The sequence below is a fragment of the Carassius auratus genome, chromosome 50, assembly GCF_003368295.1.
Source record: "Carassius auratus strain Wakin chromosome 50, ASM336829v1, whole genome shotgun sequence".
In the NCBI taxonomy this organism is placed as follows: Eukaryota; Metazoa; Chordata; class Actinopteri; order Cypriniformes; family Cyprinidae; genus Carassius; species Carassius auratus.
Genome location: NC_039292.1, coordinates 10,502,801 through 10,529,512, shown reverse-complemented (window position 1 = coordinate 10,529,512; position 26,712 = coordinate 10,502,801). Strand labels below are relative to the sequence as shown.

At 36.0% G+C, this 26,712-nt stretch overlaps 1 protein-coding gene across 13 annotated transcripts in view; it reads left to right on the top strand.

The window, feature by feature from the left end:
• LOC113066968 (calcium-dependent secretion activator 2) overlaps window positions 1-26,712 on the top strand; it is a 154,686-nt gene that overhangs the window by 12,444 nt on the left and 115,530 nt on the right. For all 13 annotated transcript variants that reach the window (XM_026239127.1, XM_026239123.1, XM_026239121.1 and 10 more), the window contains exon 2: window positions 20,950-21,063. In XM_026239127.1, coding sequence (XP_026094912.1) covers window positions 20,950-21,063 — 114 coding nt within the window. The remainder of the gene's footprint in view (window positions 1-20,949; window positions 21,064-26,712) is intronic.

Genomic DNA, 26,712 nt, shown 5'->3' with positions numbered 1-26,712 from the left:
CTTAAAGTATGTACTCTCTTGGTGAAAAAAAAAGTACACACTTTTGAGTTTGCATAGTCAAGCTTTGGGACTTACTATCATGTCATACAAATGCGCCTTTAATGGACCACACTGTTGCATAGTTACACGCACCGTCACTGTAAACTGGCCTGTCAGTCATCTTGTCACCGTTAACATCTTCTTCAAAGAAATATAACATGGATAACATTAAGTTTTCTTACCAGGTTAAATGTTGATTATTAGTAACTCAAAACCATTTATTTAAACCTTAACCGACAGCCGTGCACATTGACCATGTTTGTTGTTTTTTTATTTATTCATGTTCATTGTTCGGAACCGAGTCCTTTGCCAAAGCACAAGAAATTTAAATTTTAGGCAATATTAGCCATTAGTAGGGGTGGGCGATATCTCGATATTTAAAATATATCGAGATATTTTTTAAACACGATATACAATAAAGCATACGGTGAAGAAAAAAATAGACGTTTCATAGGGCCCTAAACATGTAATATTTGGCATATTTGTTTTTGCAGTAGTTTTAGGGGGGTTATATTTCCTGTAAAGATATCGAGATATATATCGCATATCGAGATATTGCAAAATATATCGAGATATATTTTTTGCTCCATATCGCCCAGCCCTAGCCATTAGAGTATTCACTAAACTAAAAATAAAAAAATGAGAACAAAATCACAGAGTCTTGTTAGGCTATTTTGATTAGCCCATTTACATTCAGTGCTATTGCTATCATAAAGACTTACCTGTAGGATTTAAAATTCTACATGTCAGATTTATTGTCCAACTATAAATATTTCTATAACAAATTGGAATATGCACTTTCTCCACAGCAGCTCAGTCTGTGTCCTCCGCTATATTTTCATATGTGCTAGTATCAAATCACTGTATATCTATATAAACACTATTGCCTCATATCATGAGGAAAAAATTTATATATCATACAAACTCTATATGCCGCCCAGCCCTAAGTCTTAGTCTTGGCTTGCTGTCAAATGTTCTTTTTAGTTCTCATATTTAGTCAACCTTGTCATGTTTCTTTCAGCTAAATGTCTGAGCATTTTAGTATATGTACTGTATATTAGGGCTGCATAATTAAATTAAATTAAATCGCAAAGGCAATAGATCGCGATTAGGCAGAAGTTGTGGTTGTCATGTGTATTTTTCAGTGAAGCGCTCCATCCAGAGGCCAGAGGACTCTCTTGTGTTGTGTTTTTCTTATCATAATAAAGTAATATAATGAATATATAGTATAAAGAAAGTATCATTAAATGCCAATAGACATAGCCTTGATCAATACAATGAAATGCTGTGCTCCTTAATTATTCTAAGAAGACCCATCATATTAAAGAAGGATTTATTTTTAAGGAGTGTCTATTTAAACTGAGTGCAAATAGCCTGCCTTGTTGGCTGAAGCTATTTACACTAACTTTACATACCAATGTGTGATTGGTGATAGACAACACTACGAAAGACAACTGACAGTCATTAGCTTCAAAGGCGCAGATGGTAAAACGTATGTCGTGTTCATTTTGACCCGATCGACTTCGGTTCGAATCTACCTTTTGGCTCACTTTTTTTCTCCCATTTCAAATCACATCAGAAAAGCATTTATTTTTAATGAAAATGAGGAATATAAAGTATTTGGTAGGGTTAGGATAGTGTACGGATGGCTTTATTGTCCCAACAAGGTGTCATCCATTTAATAATTTGAATTAAAATTACAATTTAAACTCAATTAGTTACTATTGTATACTGTTTTACAATTTACTACAATACTGAGGTGCAGATAATTGCCACTATTTGCAATAAGTAGCCAAATTTTCACATAGGGTAAATAGCCTCTATTGCTATTTACACTTCGTAAATAGCCTCTATTGCTATTTACACTTAGTAAATAGCCTCTATTGCTATTTACACTTAGTAAATAGCCTCTATTGCTATTTACACTTAGTACAAATAGCCCTGCCTTTCTTTAAACACTCGACTGACGTTATAAAGTAAATTTGGAGTTAAAACGTTATTAAATGTGGTATTTTCACGTGCTCTCAGATGGAGCAGCATTTACTAACATTGCACAGAGCCATAGTTCATTGAGAAGATACGTAAAGCTGTCACTATCCCGTACGATTTCGTCAATTTCAGAATCCTACAATTATACCAGCTACAATTATGAACTCGATTTTGCATAGCTTGTCAGAGAACTAAACTCTGTGTAGTAAATGCTGTTGCACTTTCACCAATAAGCACAAACCAATAGGATAAGAACTCATACACATGGTTTATTTGACCTCATCTAGTGTACTTATATATTATAGCCTATTTAATATATTAATTCATATCAAATACTGAGATAATATACACTCTAAAAACTGCTGGGTTGAAAACAACCCAATTTGGGTTATTTTGACAACCCAGCGCTGGGTCAAAAAGAGACGAACCCAGCGCTGGGTTGTTTTAACCCAACCAGTTGGGTTATCATATTTAACCCAGCCTGCTGGGTTGCCTTTTTTATGGTTTAAAATGACTATATTGCAGGGTTTAAAAAAACAGAGCGGGTGTTTTTTATCACTGTATTTCAGAAGGAAAACTACTGTATTTAGAAAATGTTCGATATCATTTCGCATGTGCTTGATAAGGCAGCGTTTGTGAGCTCAGCACCGCTCTGCAGCCGTTACCAGAGAAACCTACCTCTCCCGCTCTTAGCGCCTCCTGCTGGCAGAAAATAAACTCGGAGAGTGCAGCCATGTGGGGAAACAATGCATTTCTACGTTAAAATTAACCCAAATTGAGCTAGGCATTAAACCTACAAATGTTGTTCATTTTAAATATCACTTTTACACACAAATAATAATTACCAAAAGGAAAATATTTATTAAAAACAAGAGAAAAGTCAAAAAGTAACATGTTAGAAGAAATGCAGAAAAGGATGGCATTAACAGCTACAGAGTTCATAAAGCATTGAACATTTGATGAATATAACTTAAAATCAAATTGGACTTTGTTCAATTGTATATATTGTATAAAAATATACGAAAACACATACAATAAATTTACAATTAGTTAGGTTTTTTTCCCAACTATTCTGGCATGACAGTACACAAATAAATCACAACATTAACTTTGATATTATAACATTTAACAGACACATGTGTGTGTGTGTGTGTGTGTGTGTGTGTGTGTGTGTGTGTGTGTGTGTGTGAAAGAATGTGAGCAGGTGTATGAATGACAGAGTGTAAACTCTTCTACTAAACAACACAGAAAAAGCATTTAACTTTTTTTTTTAACAAATTATACACTTACAGTTTGTTTCATAGTCCATGAATACAGATCATGCATCACGGTCAATTTTCATGATCTCTTTAGCATAACTGATGTAATCATGAAGAAACCCCATCAGCACAGCATGTGACATCTTCTACATCATCCAGGGCAACGTCCTTCTTTAAAACCACTGCTGTTTAGGGGAAAGAAGATTCTCCTCTCTGATCAGCATTCATCCCAGTCACCGCCTGTTCTTCATCAGTGGCCTAAGAGAAACACATTTGAAAAAATTAAACATTTAATTAAACTATCAATTTTCAGGTAGAGGTGTATTCACATCCGTAAGGATCAGTAAATAATCTGTGTTAAAGTTTCAACACTTTGTGCAGTTGTTTAATGTCTCAGTCCACCACAGCGCTCATGAAGTCTATAATGGCAGCACTAGTGTGAGGACATGCGATATTGTTTGAATAAATATTGCTTTCAGAAAGCTTTAGTGAAACATTAAAACAGACATGACATTCACATACCTCACAATATTCATGTACATGGAGGGTTGCTCTTCAAACCGTTAGTTCACCAAATAATTAAAATGTTCATAATTTACTCTCCCCATGTTTTTCCAGACTCATACAAACTCTGCTCATTTTTTGGAAAACGTATGAATATATTTAATATTCTCTTTTTGTGTCCTCCATTGCTGGTCTGGGAGACCAGTATTTTATTTTGAACATACATGTTTGCTATCATATAATTTAAGATGTATTCATATATAAATATCAGAATTTACTTCTACAATAACTCTATATTTATGAAGCTTGAAAATACTGATTATCTAAACTATAAATGGATTAACAAATATTATGAGAAAACTAAAAATATATTAATTTATGTTGTAAAGACAGACAAAAGTCTTATAGGTTTGGAATGACTTGAGGGCAAGTAAATGATTTTTTGTGTGAACTTTACCTCTAAGAGCGAAGACCAAGAATAATGACTCTCCAAATCAGACAACTCCAAAGTTGGTTTGAGTTCTGCAATAAAAAACACAGACATCAATGGTCTTAATGAAATGAGCACGTAATCACACTGTTGTTGCATCAAAATGTGAAGTAAACTGGCAGGAGGCAACAGAAAAATTTATTTTCTAAAAATAACTTACATAAAATCTCAAAGGAATGATGCTCTCCCATGTCTCTTGCTTTTAACATCTACAAAAACAAAAAACAAACATTATTTTACTCTTAGTAAAACACAACAACAACTGATAACATGAAATTATAAAGTTTACTTGCCTTAAACGATCTTTCCCTCTCTTCAGAAGAAGCTGAGAAAACCTCCTCCTCACACAAGCAGACTTGTGTGTCCTTAACTCCAGTTAGTTTGAGTTCTGCAAAGAGGGGCATCAATGGTTTCAATATAACATATACATACATACATATATAAAATCACACTGTTTTTGCATCAAAATGTGAAGTTAACAGGCAGGACACAACAGAAACATTAATTTTCTAAAAAAAAAATAATAATAATAATTTAACTCACATCAGTTTCAAAAGAATGAAGTTATCTTGTCTCTTCAAGGGCAGGCTCTAAGATGGTTTAGATCCTACCTGTCCGATCGCTACCATTTTGTTTACTTAAATGGGGAGTCATCTCATTTATCATCAGTAAAATATGGAGTGCCACAAGGATCCGTCCTAGGTCCCCTTCTATTTTCAATATACATGTTGCCCCTTGGTAATATTATTAGAAAATACGGAATTAGCTTCCACTGTTATGCTGATGATACTCAGCTATATATATCAACGAGACCAGATGAAACTTCCCAATTATCTAAGCTAACAGATTGTGTTAAAAATGTAAAAGATTGGATGACAAAGAATTTTCTCCAATTAAATTCGGATAAGACGGAGATATTAATTATTGGACCAAAAAACACTACACAGAATCTTGTAGATTACAATCTGCAACTAGACGGATGTACTGTAACTTCCTCTACAGTCAGAAATCTGGGTGTTATATTAGACAGCAATTTGTCTTTTGAAAATCATATTTCCAATGTTACAAAAATTGCATTCTTCCATCTTAGAAACATTGCCAAGCTACGAAACATGTTATCTGTTTCTGATGCAGAAAAGCTAGTTCATGCATTCATGACCTCTAGACTGGACTATTGTAATGCACTTCTAGGTGGTTGTCCTGCTTCTTCAATAAACAAGCTACAGGTCGTCCAAAATGCAGCAGCGAGAGTCCTTACGAGGTCAAGAAAATATGATCATATTACCCCAATTTTACAGTCTCTGCACTGGCTACCTATTAAGTTCCGCATCAGTTACAAATTATCATTACTTACCTATAAGGCCCTAAATGGTTTAGCTCCAGCGTACCTAACTAGCCTTCTACCACGTTACAACCCATCACGCACCCTAAGGTCACAAAACGCTGGACTTTTGGTAGTTCCTAGGATAGCAAAGTCCACTAAAGGAGGTAGAGCCTTCTCACATTTGGCTCCCAAACTCTGGAATAGCCTTCCTGATAATGTTCGGGGTTCAGACACACTCTCTCTGTTTAAATCTAGATTAAAAACACATCTCTTTCGCCAAGCATTCGAATAATGTATCTTTTTAATTGTGAGTGTAGTTGCATCTGATCAAAGGTGCATTTTTATTCATTAGCTTGGGTTAAACTAATTTTACTTTGTTGGATCAGCAGCTATGCTAATGATGTCTGTATTTTGTTTCTATGTTTTGCCACGGGATTCACATCCCGTGGTAACTAGGATTTACACAAGCTCCAGTCTGGATCCAGAACACCTGAGAAGAGATGATGCTGACCCTCAGAGGACCTCAGATGATGCTAACCCTGAATGAACAAACAGAACTAACAATTATTCCTAAATGTGTGACTTAATCATATAATAACTTAATTAATAATATTGATAGTTCATCGTCTAGCTGACTACGTCTTATATTATTATTATTTTTTAGTTTTTCTAAAATCCTGTCAAATGTGCACAAACTACTAGCTACTACTAAATATTGTAGAAACATAATTTTCTGTAAAGTTGCTTTGTAACTATTTGTTTTGTAAAAAGCGCTATACAAATAAACTTGAATTGAAAAACTTGAATCTTGATTTCAACATCTAAAAAAAACACACATTATTTTAGTCTTAGTAAAAATAAAGATAACTTGATGTTATTCTGAAGTTTACTCTCCTTAAACCGTCTGTCCCTCTCTTCAGAAGAACACTTCCTCCTCATCCTCACACAGGTCTGTGACTCCTCACACAAACAGCTTCTGTGTCTTTAACTCTCAGCGCAAGGACAATGAAGACAGGAGCTGGACAAGTCTGAAACATTACATGTAAAACATACTTTTAACAGTTACCACTTCAACAGCCTCAAAATAATCATGCTAGTCTTTACTACACAATGCCGTTTCCTTTAGGAGACAAACATACATTCAGTTTAACCGCGAAAAAAAAGACAAATTCACATGAGCGTAACCGTGACCATAACCGTCTGTTAACGCCTCAAAGAGAACAGATAATGTAAAATCTTATGTAAATATGACAAAATACATTCACAGACGTTATATTAAAAGTACATCCTCCGTTCAGTAACATTACATGAGGCAGTTAAGACCTCCGTGTCCGAGGCGAAAACCGCGTCCGTTTTTTTTTATATATATATAACGTATCTAACGTTAAGCTCCTTTGTTTCCGCCTTTCATAAAACCTTCCGCCTTTCATACAACCGGGTAAACAATAAAAGATAACTTTACATTTTGAATATTTAACGTTACTTACCATAGTCTTTCACTCGCTTCTCGCTTCTATCACGCTGAGAAAATGGCGGATGCTCGCACTGGAGACGTACGATTTTGACGTGACGTGCGTGCTCTCCTTCACGTCCGCGTCCTCAACCCACCCCGCTGGGTTAAAAAAGAAAGTTATTTTCAACCCAAACTTGGGTTAAAACATCCCAAAGTCCTATCAAACGGCCTCAACCCAGCAGTTGGGTTGAAAAAACAACCCAGCGTTTTTTAGAGTGTAGGCTATTTATGCACTCTCTCTGTCCTCATTATGAACAATGGTTAAAAAAAAAATATATATAACAGTAAAATTACTAATAGTAATTCCAAATTGCAGTGATGTTTCTCTATAAAAACAACACTGGTTGAGTAAGTACATTTTATTCAGCAAACAACATAGTTGAGATCTTGTGACTGAACACAGACTGGCTGAATTACACTTTCATTTACGCTGAACATCTCACATGGAGATCACTAAAACGTTTCCACTATGAAGAGTGTGTGTGTGTGTGTGTATGTGTGTGTGTGTGTGTGTGTGTCGGTTTCAACTACTGATTGAATAAACGGTGCTTGATTCAGTAGATATTTTTGTGTGAAATTGGGAATGACACCTTATATAAGCGATCATTCTGACTTACATGCTTTATCCGTCAGTTTTCACTATACTCTGATTCAGTTTTGTATTTTACAGTGCGTGTTTTAAACTGTTTTTATGAACGGTTGTGCCAATAGGCAGATGCTTATTCGCTTGCATGTGAGAAACTGTCAATGTCTCATTCAAATGCTGAAATTAATACTCAATTGATACTCAGAATAAATAATTTTTCAATCATTTCAAATATTGTTGCACATATTCAAACTGGAATCATCTCAAAATGGCCAAATGGTCAATAAAGGCTATATATATAGGGATGGGTATCGTTAAGGTTTTTACGGTATTACTACTCTTACCGGTACTGCTTAACGGTCCGGTACTTTAACGGTATTCTTATCGGTACTTTGTGTTGTGTGTGTGTGTGTGTGTGTGTGTGTGTTTTTTTAAGAATTTGATTTGATTTATTTAATTATATCAAGAAAGCCTTACAGTAAACATAAAAACAAAAAGGCATCAGATACAATTGAGGATAAAAACACAAAGTCCAGGACTTATTTCCATTGTGGTCCTCAATAACAAGTTGAGAACAGAATTAACATTTCTTAATTTTTTTTTACTGTAAAATTAATAATGGGCTTGTCTTGGACCAGAGGTGTTAGGAGGAGTTGTTTGGTTCATAGTAGCTGCAGCTTTAAAAAAAAAAATTATATATATATAATAAAAAGGTTGCAAAATGTGGCAATAGGCTATTTTGTAAACTAACTTGAGGTGCTGTGCATTTAAGTTAGCCAAATAAATGTTTACATTTACATACTGATTTTTCCTTATTTGGAATTTTAAAAACAAGAGAAATCAAGAAAATGTTGATTTCATTCTCATTTTCCCCAAAATAAATAAACAGACTTTCTATGTAAGGTTAGCAAACCAGGGAGATTTTACATTTATTTTAAATGACGTGAACGTAGATGGGGCAACAACCAGAGATGAGCTAGCTAGGCAGTCGATACACATAATGCACTTTTGAAAGATGCTTTGACAGATTGCTTGTGTTTCCGCCCTTACATGCAAATATTGTTTTGCACTTATGACAACGAGGGTTGTCAGCATTAACTCTAGTGAAGTATAACCACACTTTTGGTTAAATGTGCATGACAACATTATTAAGCAAAATACATAGTACATTATTTTTTTCCTCCAGTACCGAAAAAAGCAGAACCGATACCGTCAGATATATATATATATATATATATATGTATGTATGTATGTATATGTGTGTGTGTGTGTGTGTGTGTGTGTGTGTATGTGTGTATATATATATATATATATATATATATATATATATATATATATATATATATATAATATTATTATTATTATTATTTTATTATTATTATTATTATTTTATTTTTTTACTATTGAATGATTATTTTCAGCCATGTTTCTAGCTAGTTGTGAGACCGACAAATATGAATTCAAGTTCTTTCCTTGTTTCTCCTTCACACTTAATACAGATTTCTTTGGTCATTGTAATAAAATGAAGTGGAGAGCCTTGAGTATCTAGATCTCAGATTGAGTAAAGAGCTGGAAAATCAAGGCTTCATAGAGGGCTTGAGATCTGAGAGAAGAGTGCAGATCAGGAGATTGAGGGGTTGACTTGACCACTTTGAAGAGTGACAGAAGGTCGAGAGTAAGAGGAGAAAGAAGGGTTTGTCAAGGGACTTGGGTCAAAAGCATAATTGCAAGCTCCTTATCTGGGTAACTGTTCTCACACATTTTGCCTGAGGACGCCCCCGGAAGCTCCCTCTTCCCTCCAGCATCACGTTTTGTGTGACTTAGAATAATACCAGAAAGGGGGCTGAAAAAGGAAAGTGAGTAGGAGTGAAGAGATTGAGGAAGCGGATGCTGTTGAATGAGAGGAGGTGAAAGTGAGCAATCAGCCATTAAGGACATCTGTATGCAGATAAATGTGCCTCAGTCACCACCTACACACCCTTGAGAGACAGCATGCCAATATATCACTTCAACGAGTTACAATCTCTCGTACCGAGATGCTGAAAGCCAATAAGCAGAGATTTGAATGCTGTCCACTCCAAAAAGCAATAGTGTACCCGGCTACAATGATTACATGTGTCCTGCTGGATTGACTAGACATAAACCCCTCAGTTAGAGTAGATGCTGTATCTAATTAGATTAGAACAAAAACAAGACAGGGTAGAAGTCTGGTTTATTGTCTTAAGGTGCCATCCCATGTTTTGTTGTCCACTGGAACTGTCGGGATAACTTTGAATATCGACATCTAGGTACACAACACTACAAATTTGAACAGCCCGTACCTCTGTTTCTCACTACATTTTTTACCCTTAAGTCAAATTGCACCTTAAAAACAATCAAAGAAGAAAGGGCAGAATCAAGTTTTCTTTCTGCACCCATTTGTGTGAAAAAGTACCAGGATAACAAAAACATAAACACGTGTCAAGCTTTCTGATGGGTTGTATCTGAGCTTCATGGTGTTATTCAAGGTGACTCTATCGCATCAGTCCAACAGACAAGCACAGAACTTTCAGAACACCTTGTTCACTTCCCTCAACAAGCTATGACACATTCTCAAAGCAATGTGAGGGTTCGAAAATGAGCAGAAAGAGCTGAAAACTTGGTGTGGGTGTATATACGTACACACGCAGACAGCATGCAGCTCTTTATCAGTGGTAAGCAGAGAGGAGCTTCAGGGCAAAGTGAGTCGTGACAGACCTGTAGGACAGCGAGCTGCACCGTGGTACCTCTCCCCTGGTGTTACCCACAGCGCCTTCGCTGTTAGTCCCCCATGGGAAAGGACCAGCGAGATCCAAACAAGACACAAGGAATCAGTGTTTTCTCCTTAGCAGATGGTGGAACACAATAGGAAGGGATAAACACTTTGCAAGAAGACTAGATCTTACCTAAAAAAGTAAACTTAAGCTACAGATAAAATGGGTTTGACTTAATGGCAGATGTACTGACACTGTTTGGATTTCTGGGGGAGTTTTCAAGCCAGCTTCAGTGCCAGTCTCAGCACATCATCTCCTGTCGGACTGTTAGTCAAGATAATTTTAGGACTGGCTCTATACCCATCCCCATCCCGATCTGATACCAGCACAGATGTTTTTTGTTTTTTTTAATCCGTGTAGAATTCCTATACCTCAGTGTGTTCCCCTATTCATAACTTTTTTTTTTGTTAAACATAACTTACCGCATATAGACAACTTAATTGTAAAGAAAAACAACTATACTACTATAAACTAGATTAGTGGATAATTCAGTAGCAAAAGCTACTGTAGAAAAACCATGAGTGCACAATAATTTAGTAAAATCTTTTTTTTTTTTTTTTTTGGAAAAAAAAAAAGGAAATTAGTGGGGTTAATGTAGCTCAGAATCTGGTAAAATGTTAAATATTGCTCTTTGTATTGTTGTAAAGTACATTCGTGAAAAACAAGTAATATATTTATATATTAATTAATATACTATAAAATAAATACTTTTTTAAATGTATAGCACAGTAATGATTCAGCAACATATGATAGATAAGACAACCACAAAGCACTTATCCTGTGCACAGAATTATGCGCTTGAATCAACACAGAGTCACAGCGCTCCGCATAGTGAAGTTCAAAGCACAAAGGGAAGAGATATTGATGCGTAAGGTATTATATCTGTGTTCATCTGATAGTTTATTGAGCCTTTTCTTTTAAAAGTTTTAAATTTCAGTTACTGTGTGCATTAAGAACAATTCATAGTTCTCTCCACTCCGGTGTTGTGATTTAAGATGCTTTAGAAAGTAACATGCTTTAGAAACAGTACTAAACTCCAGCAAGATAGTCTTAATATTCAAAACCATTGATCTTTATCTACAGATAATGTATAATAATAGGAACACTGAATCATCTTGTAGACAGTTTCATCGTCTTGACTGTCGTAACAGAGTGCAATGCGCAGTTTGAATGCTGAATGAAGGATTACTGACAACGACTTAATCTGTACTTCACATTGAACTATGGAACTGTATGGTGTTTTATAATGTTTTTGTGCCTTTCATTGAGCTTAATAATAACACAGAATAGTGTATACTGAAAATCGGATTTGTATAGGCCTCGTCTGACCGATAGCCGATCCAACAGAAAATGACACTATATCAGAGTAATAACCGAAATTGAGTATCGGATCAGTGCACCTCTAGATAATTTGATGTGACATGACACCAATTTGTGAGTTATGACAGGTAGTACAAACAGTATCTGCTTAATAATTACACATGGTGCTGCTTGTGAAAGGATTCTGGTACTTTCTTTCATGGTTATCCACCCACTACATTCTATCTGTTGAGCTATTTTCAGTCAGGCATTTGTGTGGGCTCCTATCGTTTGAGTCTGGTTCTTATTGCTGGCCTGGAGTGCTATTCTGTTTCATGTAGTTTCTCCATCAACTGCAACCTAATTGTGCCACTACTTAAAAACCCTCTCATCTTTGAAAGAATAGCCATGGGGAGATGTTTTCCATTTTTCTTTTATTTTCCATCTTCAATATCATTCAGCCCATCGTTCGTCTTGTCTGAATGTCTGATCTTTGTCTTTGTTCCTTACTGTCTCTTTTTCTCTGTAAACGTCTTCAACTTTCTCTTCGCAAGTCACGCCCACCTATTCTTATTCTGAGTTCTGTCCTACTTGATTTATGAAAAGTCAATATGAAATCAGATTTGTCTAGGGGTGCTTCGATCACGATCGGCCGATCGTTAATGCGCATCTCGTCAGTAAAGCCGGTTCTCTAATCAGCGGTTAATTCCATCAGGTGCGTGATTTCACATAGAGCAGCTGTTACTAAACAGAGCCGTTGTTAACTGAGAAGATGGGCCAATAAACCCTGAAAATGAAGTGGATTTGCGCATCTTCTCTATTAACAACAGCTCTGTGTAGTAACAGCTGCTCTTTGTGAAATCATGCACCTGATGGAATTAACCGCTGATTAGAAAACCGTCTTTACTGACGAGATGCGCATAACGATCGGCCGATCGTGATCGGAGCACCCCTAGATTTGACACTGTTTACGTTTTCGTAGTCTTATTGTGCTCATCTGAGCATGTTATTTCAAAGAAAAACATCTTTGTAATTATTTTTTACTTTTTACTTATTTTAATCAAAGTAATTCACTCCTGAAATGACTTTACTTCTTAACTGTGGAACTTTTGCTACACAGGCTATTTGTTAATGCTAAATAATCTAGTTTATCAGTGTTAATTTTGACAGAAAATGTTGAATTAATTTTAGTCACTGGGCCCTATAATACACCCGGTGCAATGCGCTGTGTGTTTGCTAGTTTCAGTCTGGCGCCGTTCGCATTTTCCTGTCCAGCGCCACGTCGCATAATTAGCAAATGCATTTGCTCTCATTTTTGCACCCGTGGGCGTGCTGGTCTAAAAAAGAGGTGTGTTCAGGCGCATTGCTAGCGCAATGCTATTTTAAGGGGCTAAAAATAGACTGCGCCATAGACCAGCTCAAACCTGGTCTAAAGTGTGGCGCAATGTTTTTTCTTTGTTATTTAAAGAGTGTACATGCTGCTTATTAAACACAGGGATGCACCGCAGCACACAAACATGCCAAATATAAAACAATTTAAGGATTGCAATGCATAATGATTTTTTTGTAGGCTAAATAAATAAATAATATAAAACAAATATCTATCTATCTATCTATCTATCTATCTATCTATCTATGCCTACATGTCATATTGGATAGTCATCACATGTATCAGAATCAGGCTATTTTACCGAATTCCGCCGTGTAAATAGAAAATCTGTCATGGCACGAGCGCAACTGGCTCTTAAAAGGAATGGAAGATGAGACTCTGATTGGTTTATTGCATGTTATGTCCAAAAAACACCCATTACTCATTAAGAGAATAGGGACAACCCATTTAGACCATGCGCCCGGGTTGCGCCAACCGTTTCTCCATCGTTAAAATAGCAAAAGTAGATTTGGACACGCCCCGGGATGCGCACCCGGGTTCGACTGAAGTTAGAGTTTGGTTCGTTTGGATGATGTGAACGCTGTCTTCTGATCTCTGGTGCGCACCTGCGCACCGTACCCAAATCCGCTTGAAAAGGGTGGGGTACGGTTCAAGTGAACTCCAGTACGGTTCGCTGCTGATGTGAACGCAATCGTAACAAAGCGTGGAAGTGAACTACTGTTAATTGTGTATTATTTGATAAAAATGTGTGTTTGTGTGCGTGTTTCACTCACTTTTCTGACAAGTTTGACTGACAAGCTGCAAACAGAGAGCTGTATGTCTCATTTCTGTTTGCCTTCGGTGTTCTTCAGATCATTTGCAGTACATTCGTAAGACAGACGTCAGTGCCGTTATGTACCGAAGGTTTGTAAACAAAACTAACAATTCAAGTAATGGTGTTACTAAGCAACGGAGTAAACAGCTGCTGGCTTGATGACACAAAGGAACCGCAGTTCGGAACCAAATAACATAATATCATAGACAGTAAAAGAAATGGACACAGCGACCCCATTGGAACTCAACTGAGACAAATGAAGCCCATTTTTTGCGTTTTTTAGCACTTCCGTTTCTGACGCGCAGACTCAAACTAAGCTTGATGATGTTAGCAACCTGTCTGACAGATGTAAATCTTCTAGTAGCTGTGCGTGCAAACTGCCATCGTTAATCTTGCAGAGACGGCGAGCTTGAGCGGGGAGTTCTTTGGCGTGAGTGAGCAGGAGCAAGTATTCTGATTAATTATTTTGTATAGTATTTTAAAATGTAACGCCAGTACGCCATATTAAGTTAATTGCCTGCGAGCTTCTCCTCCTGTCTGTACGGTAATGCGACAGAGAGTCACGTGGTTATGACGCATTCGTTAGCTTATTTTTACAAAAACTGTTTCAACGGGGCCATAATGTAACATAGAAGGTAATGGAGCCCTTTATACATTGTCATTTATCTTTAGAAATAAATAATGGACAAACGGAGTCTTTAAACGCCTCAGTTGTGAAGTTATTCGCTGTCAAAGTGACGCCAAAATGAATGGAGGTAAATGGGAATGCTAACGCGAGTGAAGTTCTGCTACAAGATGGCAGCACCTGGCCGACTTCAACTTCCGGTCGACTTCCTTGCCGGCTGCATAATATGAACGCAGTCCAGTGGGGGGAGGGGGGAGCAATCAAACTCTGGTGCAGACCAGGCAAGTGAACCAAGTGTGAAAGCACCCTAAGTTTTAGTCACATAGTCATCTGAATTATTGTAGTTTTAGTACATTTATTTGGCTGAAATGGAATGGGTTTAGTTAAATTTCCAAACTCATTCTATATTCCAGAAGAAAACATCTATTAACCTAGGTTTGAACATGCAATATTGATGCGGGTTTTACTGCTGTGACACATAACATGCCTTTATAAAAATTTATAAAACCACTTATCATAAAGAAACAAGCTTTATGAGAAGTGCTTAGAATATTCTTCATTTTAAAACTTGATAGCATTAATGATTATTTAAATAAGCATTAATAATCAAAAGTGGCTCATAGTGGCTTTTTAGGAGGAAAGTAGACTTCTACAATCCACTTTCAACTTTGTAGAAGGATCTGGAACCTCTTTTTCATGGGCCAATCATTTCCCATTAGATAAAATGTTTCTCCCAACATTTATTTTTTTCTTGTTTCACTTCTAAATACATCACATTACAGAGGTTAGAATGGTGTTTCATTTTGGCTTTAATCACCGAGAGGTACCAAATGAAGAGGTCCATTAAACAATGACAGGAAATGGCTGAATAAACAGCAAGGATTTCCGAGAATTTCCTTCCTGGCCTAAGGTCCCTGAAAGAAAATGGTGCTGTAACTTTCACTTCGTGAGCAATCATACAGACCTTTCAGAAAGTTTGGTTGTAGCCCTCAAATATTGAGGTTTCCAACACTTTACACCTGAATGTAGGCACGCTATGGTTTGAGTTTCTGTTTGGTGCCATTTGGAAATGCGTTTTCACTAATAGGCTTGCACAAAGGCTTATGGCAGAGACAGGAGCCATCGAGGTTGTTAGCGCTGCGTGTTGTTCTGTGATAAATGTCTGCAGTGTTTCTTCTCCATTAGCTCCCAATGGTGCCGTTGGGAATCACTGTCATACACACACACACACGTTCTTTCCCCACTCTTTATTGCTCTCTTTGTTTCTCTATCTCTCTCTCTTTCTCTTGCTCTGTTTTTGCGTGTTGATCCTGATAGAAATTGCTAGTGGTGGATGTTTGTTTAGGAAAAACTCAATCAAAGGTATACATGAATCTTCACAGACATAACCAAGTGTTTTTGTGACACTGTTTTTAACGTAAACTTGTGTGTTAATAAGAACTTAGTTTAGTACTCACACGCTGTGACAGCCACTTTCTGTCCATGTACTTCATATGTGTTTACTCAGAAAACTGCACAGTATATCAGATGCTTAAACTAAAATGGTTTAAAACGCATGATTTCAGCCCGATAAACATGATAATCTGAACCGAAACCGATGTTTTTAGCAGGTATGAGCTGTAATGATGCAGCTCTATTCTGGAAAAAGGGGGCGGGGAGCAGCAGCTCATTTGCATTTAAAGAGACATGCACGAAAAACAGTGTGTTTCTGCTTCCACTCAAAATAGGCATTTTCAAAATGATATAATAAACGATCTGTGGGGTATTTTGAGCTGAAACCTTACAGAAACATTCTGGGGACACCAGAGACTTATATTACATAATGTAGAGAGGGGCATAATATGTCACCTTAATAAAAAATAGTTGCTGGCAGGATGCTGTCTGTGAGTGTGGGACTTCTATGAAGTATAATTTTAGAGTCTAACTTCCTAGATGTAATATTACCTCCTTGATCTAATGCTTGTATGGGTTGTTTTGCTTTTAATATTACATACTGGTGTTTCAGGGAAGAGATGCATTGAGGCATGTTTGTTGAAGGAGAGGTGAGTGTGTGTTTGATTAGGAGGAGTGTATGTTTTATCAAGGCTTGTGAGAAGAGTGCCGGCTGACACCTGTTCTCTGATGGCCTTGTGGACTTGCTCACATGAGCCTTATGACACTTGATATGTTGGAATCAATGAAAATGATTGATTTACATTTTTCTCCAAATATTAGCACGATTGCAAATTTGAAATTGATTTGATGAATAGCTCAATAAAAAACAAATTAATATTAAGTGACTTACATTTTTAGACACAAGTTCATTTTTGCTGTATCATCTTGAGACCCTGTGGCCTCATATGAGGACATTATATTTTTGTGAATTTCTCTGAAACCGTTCATGCCACAGTTTTAAGTCTGGATGTGGGCTTTTCAGAGATACCAAATGATTGGATATTTCACATGACCACTCCCTCTCCTTGGTCATCAAAATGTCTGAATTTAATTTAGTGACACTCGTATGGAAATGTGATAATATTTTGTAGTTATTTAAATCTGTCTAATTTTTTAATTATGTGTCATAAATCAAATCAAAATATGATTTTCTGTTACTAAACAGGGCATTGATTTCATACATGGACACCGGGTGCCTGAAGCAATATGTTTATGTAATAATGAAAACCAACTAATAAAGGAAAAGGACAGGATACTTTCAACAAATTAATTATAAAAAGACATGAGAATAACTATATATCATAAGAGTTAAGCTTCCTCAGCACAATCTTTTTATTGTGAATTTGTAATAATTGCATCTGTATTTTGATCAAACTTCAAATTATCAATAATCATTCCAAAATACTTAAATTCCTCCACTACATCCACCTGTGTCATTAATGACCACCCTGCAAGTGCAACTGTTTTCTTACTAAGATTGATGATCATCTCTTTAGTTTTTGACACATTCAGATCTGATTTCATCCTATTAGACCACGAAATAAAATCATACAAAACCGAACCATATGAAGAATACCAAAAGTTGTGGGAGTCAGCTTTTCATGGCAGTCTGAAACCTGCTGAATCACCAGCACAATAACATGCATAGCACAATATCGTCTAATTATCTTTATCAACAAAATTCCAGAATTTGCAGAGCTGATAATTCATTATTAGAACCACAAATCACTAAATTTTTTATTTCTGTCCTTCTCCAATGAATTACCTCTGCAGTAACCAGGATGTCCCTGGCTGATTTTACACTTGCTTTTGAAAAAAAGTCTTGTTGACTCTCCAACATAGTATATTTGGCCATAATAGTCATGTTGTAAAAATCTGATTTCTTGGCAACTGTATGACAGTTCTATTCCACTTTTTTGCAGTGTCTTATCAGTATATTCATCATATCATTTGGCTTTGATTTAAAAGGATAGTTCAATCAAAATTGAAAATTACCCCATGATTTAGTCCTGAGGTTAAGACTTTGGTCACCTTTGATTAAAGCTCTAATAGTGTCCACAACAAAAAACATATTCCAGCTACAATATGTTTGAAGCATGGGTTCTGTTTGTATTAAGAAACAGATATGTGCTAGAATGCTAATTCAAAGGTTTCATGAGGCATAGCTTCAGATGTGCAACATATTCATGCCATCAAATTAAGGATATCCCGTAGGTTGCTGCAACTCTGTGGGAATATTAGAATTTACAAATGGTTATAAAACGTAGCACATTAATGTCTGTTACTTTTGCCTGGGGACTCACTATGCATTCGACAGGAAGAAAAAAAAGTCTAAGGTTGCTTTATGCTCTATTACAATTCATCTTGAATTTGTAAAAAAAAAAAAAAAAAAAAAAAAGTTATTATAATAGTATTTGAAATGACTGATTATGTCTGTTTATTTGATTTTTAATTACAGCAAAGACTGTAATATTGTGAAATATTATTCAGATTTAAATCATTTAAATAGTTTTCTATTTAAATTTAATTTATTCTTTTAATGCAAAGTTGAATTTTCAGCATCATTACTCCAGTCTTCAGTGTCCCATGATCTGTCAGAAATCATTCTGATAAGCTGATTTGTTGCTCAAGAAACATTTCTAATTGTCTGTGTTGAAAACAGTTGTGCTACATGCGGTTTTGTTTTGTTGGACAGTTACCCAACAGTTTATTCCATTTCCAACTCAAGACAAAGTTTCTGCCAAAGCCGGGTTTCAAAATGGCTATCCTGGATGTCAATTTATGATTAGTCATAACTAGAGCTGAAACAACGAATCGATTTAATCGATTAAAATCGATTTTTAAAATAGTTGTCAACTAATTTAGTAATCGATTCGTCGCTAAATAAATTTTATTTGCCATAAGCGGCTCATTTCGTGCATATTTCAAATCTGCGGTGACCAAAGTGTGGCAGTAATGAGCCACCGGAGGTTTTACTCAGCCAGTACAGCAGGTGAAGTAGCGAATAGCCAATAGCTGGCCTCGTTTTATGTCACGTGCTTCCCGAACAGCGTCTCTGCAGCATTCAGCGGGAAGTGGGAGTACTTTACTTTGAGCCTTCAAAATGAAGAGTAACCTGTAAACTCTGCACTACTGAACTGTTTAAGGGGCCGTTCACATATCGTGTCTTTTGCGTGCTCAAGTTCGTTATTTCCTATGTAGGCGCGCAGTATGCACTCTCATAATGGAAGCGACGCGGTCGCGACACGCACGCGGTGCGATGCGCCCGTTTTTCCAGGCGCGTCCACACCGCATCCATTTATCCTTTGCTGAAATTTCCGGGTCTTCATGGAGAGGGCACGTCATGGTTGCTTAGCAAAGGCAGACGCCTCAGGGGCGCTTGTGCCCGAGTGCTTTGGAAAGAAGGAGAAAGCGGCGCGACTAGCGTTTTCCACGCGTTTTTAGGTGCGATATGTGAACGGCCCCTAAGAATTTTATTTGTGCAGATTCTCCAGTACAAGGTTGTTTGCAAATGTTTAGTCGTAAAAGCTGATAACATTGCTTTTTAACAGTTAACATTTAAAGCTTTACAAACATGTTATGTGATCAGTTTGTCGTTTACCAGTTCATAATTCAGACTTGCAGCCTAATTATGACTGAATGAGAGAGGTAAATGTTTGAGTATATTTAAAATGCACTTCTTTTCTAAGTATTCACTGCTCTTTTTCACACAGCAGGTTTTTTGTGTGTGTCCCAATTTTTTTTTTCTGGACAACCTTCTGATGGATTTTACTTTAAATTGTGAGTTCCATTCAGGTTTCATGCCATTGGCACTTTTTTTTTCGAAGGATTGTTTACAATTTCACAGCATAAGCTATAAAGCTTTTTCCCAGTAAATAATACAATACAATGCACTGCAATTTTATTCTGTTTTATCCTTATACTTCGTGAAAATATGTTCTCAAAGATTCCTTAAGCTTTGTTTGGGACGTTAAACTACTTTAGGAGCTCTAAGGACTGCCATGGTGAAAACAATATTTGAAATCTCCTTGTGAACTTTGCTAGAGTATGGGTCAGTGTTTTGATTGCAGAAGAGTTCGACAAAGGATTACTAACATAATAAAACAACTCCAGGTATATTTTTGATGAGGATATGACAATGCAAAATGGTTAAAATCTCTTAAAAATCTATGCTGAATGATAAAGACCCTTTATTAATAATTTACTTGGGGGAAAAAATGGAAAAAACTAAAATATAAGTACATAAACCGATTAATCGATTAATCGTAAAAATAATCGACAGATTAATCGATTATCAAAATAATCGTTAGTTGCAGCCCTAGTCATAACTATGATTATGAGTAAGAAAAGCAGTTAATAGTCCTGGTTTTATAAGCAGCCTTCTTTCATTCTCCCTGTGGGTAAATTTGATTGGAAATCACCCCCTCCAAACAACATCAAAGTGTATGACTAATGTTTTTTTGTTCTGTTTTTCTGTTCTGAATGAAGATGTTTTCCTCTAAAACATTACCGATGCATTTGTTCTGAAGTTCCTGCTGATTTTCCATCAGCTTTGGAAGCGCATTAAAGGATGGGAAAATAATTGTGTTTTTCCACTCATTATTCATAACCAAAACATCAATAATACACGCTGAAAAACTACATTTATGAATACAAAAGAGTAAAATAAGATGATTTGTACTTATGAAAAAGCCATTTTAATGTGCTTTACAAGTGAACTGCCGTTAAAGAATAACAAAAGAAAATGTCTTCTTTTTTTTTATTGACACATGCTCGACAGAATTGCGTTGCATACTAAGTGTTGCCAGAAAAGGTGCTACAGTGAGCATTATCATAAAGTCCAGATGCCACTGATAGATCTTCAGTTAACTCTAGTTTCTCTTTTCTACAGCTGAACAAGCAGCAGTTGCAGGTGGTAAAGGAGCGTTTCCAGGCCTTCCTGAAAGGAGAGATGCAGATCGTCGCAGATGAGGCTTTCTGCAACGCCGTGCGCAGTTACTATGAGGCAAGACTCTGATTTTCATTTCTATATCAAATAAACTTTCAAGATGTGGCCAAAATGTCTACAGCTGAAGTGACCTTACTGTCATTTGTCAAAATTGTCAGTTTTGATGAGGAATGAACTTCACAACCATTCAAAAATTGTAAAATCATCGTCAAAGTTGGACATAAAGCAAAGATTATTTGAGTGTTTTACCAAAAACTATATATATATTTAGGTCCTTTTACCTACATTTAATTAAATGTTTTGCCATTTCTGTCAAATGCTCACTTAGAATGTTTTGGAAGTAGTAGTTTCTCCAGGTACTATCTGCCAACTATTGAATATTACCAAAGAATAAAAAAATAAAAAAACAAACAAACAAAAATATAAACATCATGCACAATAAACATCTCTAAATTCCAGATTTTTTATGGTGAGATTATAAATGGTGGCTGAAGGAAAGTTTCAAAATAGTAAAACTCGTTAGCGTCTCTCATCTCATAGCCGTTGAACTAACAACATAAAAAAAAAAACAGATCCAAGAAGAAACACCTGAAGCTTTGTGCTTTGGTCAGCTGATAAATTATTGAAAATTGATTGGCTGTATTCTTTGTGTGGAAGTGGGCTTTCTTCAGTTGCTTTACCTACCTCCACACTGCTTTTTCCCTTTCACACACTCAGTTTTTATGTTTATTCTTGCCTTTCATGTTCATTTAATGGTACGATGAAGCACGCAACTTCCAGAGAATAACGAACAGGCAAAACAGATGGTCATCAAACAAGCCTTTCGAATCAGTGGTTTTTACCTTTTCACATCATACATTGTCAGTCACCCTCTTTCTGCTTTCATCACTTCTCTCTCTCTTAATTTCTTTTTCTCTTAGAACAGGACATGCCTATCAAGTCCTAATAGGATCATCATATCATATCAGTTGGCTCTCCGCTCTATTAATTGCACTGGATGGGAAACCGCTCTTTGAAGTTGGGTCTGATAGTCGCTCTTGCACATGTGGAGGACTCTGGGTTGGCTGATCAAAGATCCATATTGTCATTCACTGGCCATCGTGCACATATCAAAGCATCCCTTTGGGTTCTGTGGGGGATTGCAGGATTTTTTGTAGCATACGCTAGGGACTCGTGGACACTGTAGGAGTTTTGATTGTGGTTCTACAGTGTTGTCAGTCATTGTTTGGAAGATGAAGAGAAGCAATAAATGTCTGATAGGGGTTGCTCTAGTAGTCAACTACTTAGTTTATCACTAGTTTTGTTGTATTCTAGTTTTATCACATAGCATCACTTTCAGTGCAAAAAGTACAAATGTGTATTCATACCACCTGTATGGATTGTGTAAGTGTTTGCAAATGTTTTCAGCAGTCTTGATTCCAGAAGTTTATTTTCCCATAGGGATAAAAATAAAATAAATAAAAAAGTCTTTGTTAATGAGTTATAAGCTATGAACCAAACCAAAGGTGAATCACAACATTGCAAACTTTGGTTAGAAGCAAAAACGTATTTGAAAATTAAACTAAAATACTTTAATTTACTAAAACCCCATGAAGCATTGTGAAAGTCATTCTGGTGTTAAACACGAAGAAAAGAAAAAAAATGAAATAGGTGAAATAATGCAGGCTGATTGCTTTAACAAAAGCATATACCATTGATTAATACACTAGGTCTATCCTTTTAAAAGTTAATGTTAAAAATTGATTGCCTGTTGAGAATGTTTTTCCCCAGACCTTCACTGTTAAAGTCTATTGTATGAGGAACATATTTAATGTCCCGAAAGCTTTTGTACACTTTCAAGTAGTGCACTTGCAGACACAGACACAATAGAAGAAGAAAAAAGGATTCAATCTAAATTATTTGTGCTTTTTATCAGACAGAACCCAAAAGCCACCCTTTTACACCATATGTGTTATTTGATTCATAGTCTTGTTCCACATTGATTCATTTTCCTTTCCCTTATTTACAATTTTGACATGCAGAATGTAGGCGGCTACATAAATTAAAGATTAATTTTGAATTAACATTTAGCCAATGGTTGACACATATTTCACACCTAGAAAGAAATGGGTTTATCCTTCTGAAATACAGCCGTGATTTATCATCTGCAGTATGAAGCCAAGGCATATAGACCATCTAAACATCTTTTTCCACTTCTCGCCCTTTCGGGTCAAATAGAGTTTTGCTTTTTCCCGTCTCTCTTAAATTTTTGGAAATGTTTGTCATTTCTGTTGAATCTTTGAGGTCCAGCTCAGCTTCATTGGGCTCCAGAGATCTTCCTTACTGGTCTGTCATAGTTGAATATTTCAGATTGTTTAAGTGCTCAACTAGTTGATATTATATTAAAAAGGTTTCATGTGTATTTTTTTGCACATAAGGAACTTTGAAATTGACCAATCAGCATCCAGGACCACAAACATCATTTTTAGAATATAATAATTTCAGATAAATTTCCTGCAACCTTAAAGATTTGATATTAAATGATAGTGTTGTCAAATTAAATGTTAGTTTTTAATAATTATGTAATAATATAGTATTGTATATGTTTTTCTGTATTTGTGTTCCTGTAGCTCAACTGGTAGAGCACTGCGTTAGCAAGCAAGCAAGCGCAAGGTTGGGGGTTCGATTCCCCGGGAACACATGATATGTAAAAATTGATAGCCTGAATGCACTGTAAGTCACTTTGGATAAAAGCGTCTGCTTAATGCATAAATTTAATTTTTTTTAATTTGATCATTCAAGATTCAGATGACACTATATGTAATGGCTCATTTCCACTGAGTGGTACGGTACAGTACAGTATGTTTCGGTAGGGTTACCCTGATCAGGCTTGTTTCCACTGCCAATAGTACCCTTACTTGGTAGGCGTGGTGTATAACAGAAGGTAGCAATCGACAATAAACCGCGACAATAAGCACAACTCAGCAAAACAGCCATTATAAAAGTATAACTAAAGTATAAGAGGCTTATAAAGACAATAGCATACAGTTAATTCAAACGTATGCAACAATGTCAACACTGTACTACGGTAAAATTCAAATTAAATATATAAAGTTATAATACATAACTTTGTGCTCAGCCAAAATTATATGATCAGAAACAAATAACAGATTCATGACAACCACGAATGCCTGTTAAATGTAGCCAACCCAAAATAAATTGTATCTTATGTATTATCACTGCAGAGACATCAGAGCCAGCGGCAAACACCAGAAGCACTGGCCGAGCTACAAGAGCACTGAGCAAAGCACATTTTCAAATAGGCGCTATCTTTATAAATAAACCGCAGATCTGAGTTTTAAACAATTACATTCACGCCTGAAAAACTCTTCAAACTACATTTCTTGACACAATAACATTAATATTTAGAAAATTACTCTGGTTTTTGGGCAATGACATTTCACAAGTCTACAAGAACAGACAAGAACGTATATTGAGAAACCGCTATTGTCTGTGTGAAATTATAAAAAACACGGTTATATTTTTTTTGTGTTTTTGTGCACTGATGTTAATAAGCCTAACACTCACAGCAGAGCAGAACGAGTGAAGGAGAAGCTTTATCCCCTTGTATCACGCAAAAGTGACGATTCTAAGTCAACCAATCAACGTTTTACTGTGAGTTTAGCTCCACCCTTTTGATAGCCTTTGCTGTGCTAGGTACCCCAACAGAAGGGTACCAAAATAGTTGTATGGTACTGTTCGCTACTTTGGTACTATTCACAACTTCTGACAGTGGAAATGGAAATAATTGCTTACCGTATTGTACCGAACCGTACCGCTCAGTGGTATCAGACATCTCGCTTTATTTGCATTTGTGCATTAGCTACAGTATTTGGTACATACATACAAAAAAGCAATTGAACATTTTCAATTTATCAGATCATCAATATTTAATCAACATTTAATAACTGAATGAGCAAATGCATAATTTTGCCATTTATTTAATTATAGAGCTACTATAATTTTATGCCAATTTTCTTCTGTGTTTAAAATTTTAATAGTCAACACTTCATTGTGAGGGGACTGGACTCAAATTAAATCATTTGGATATTCTTTAATTCAGCTCTCTGAAACAGTTGTGTAACCTTTACTGAAGCAACAGACTACAGCACTCATTCGCAATCAATTAGCGTAACCCCTGTCTATTGCCAAGCAGGACTGAGGTCAACTCATCACACACACACACGGACCACAGCCTTTTATAAGGATAGGCCAGGTTACCAAGCAACTTGTTTGTATCTTAAGAGCTTTCACACAAACATGTGTTTAAATATTAGAGTGTGTCCCCTGAATTATTGTTTCGTGTGTGTGTGGAAAACTGTAGTTACTTTGGTTTTTGGTGCAAAGTGAGATTTTGTGGATCGTGAAGGATCACTTGCTTTGTGTGGTGACCAGTACAGTAAAACTCTAATAAAATACTCAAAAGAGGATCTACACTCTTTCTTAAGAGTGATTAAAGATGCAGTTTCTGACTCAAAAAATAGCTCTTCACGGTGTAGTCATAACTCTCATTAGGGCATCAGTCAAGCAGGATCTGCCTGCTACTGCTTTCATTGATTATGACAGAATGTGCTGTGAATAAATGATGTAAGATTAGTCCATGCCTATATATATATATATATATATATATATATATATATATATATATATATATATATATATATATATATATATATATATATATTAGGGCTGGGCAATATATATAATAAAAAGATATTTCGATATTGTCAAAATTTTTACGATATTCGATATATATATCTCGATATGTTTGCATTTGCTTTTCAATAATAAAAAAACATGATTTTCTTTTGCCCATTTAAAAAAAAAAAAAAACTTTAGATTAAACAGCTAATTTAAGCAGTTAAAAAAATCTAGATCAAGAGATCACTTACTGATTTTTATTAAATGAATACATGTAGGCCTATATGTACAGTATTGTTCAAAATAATAGCAGTACAATGTGACTAACCAGAATAATCAAGGTTTTTCGTATATTTTTTTATTGCTACGTGGCAAACAAGTTACCAGTAGGTTCAGTAGATTCTCAGAAAACAAATGAGACCCAGCATTCATGATATGCACGCTCTTAAGGCTGTGCAATTGGGCAATTAGTTGAATTAGTTGAAAGGGGTGTGTTCAAAAAAATAGCAGTGTGGCATTCAATCATACATGTTTAACATGTTTAAATAGGTCATCAATTTTGTGAAGAAACAGGTGTGAATCAGGTGGCCCCTATTTAAGGATGAAGCCAACACTTGTTGAACATGCATTTGAAAGCTGAGGAAAATGGGTCGTTCAAGACATTGTTCAGAAGAACAGCGTACTTTGATTAAAAAGTTGATTAGAGAGGGGAAAACCTATAAAGAGGTGCAAAAAATGATAGGCTGTTCAGCTAAAATGATCTCCAATGCCTTAAAATGGAGAGCAAAACCAGAGAGACGTGGAAGAAAACGGAAGACAACCATCAAAATGGATAGAAGAATAACCAGAATGGCAAAGGCTCAGCCAATGATCACCTCCAGGATGATCAAAGACAGTCTGGAGTTACCTGTAAGTACTGTGACAGTTAGAAGATGTCTGTGTGAAGCTAATCTATTTTCAAGAATCCCCCGCAAAGTCCCTCTGTTAAAAAAAAGGCATGTGCAGAAGAGGTTACAATTTGCCAAA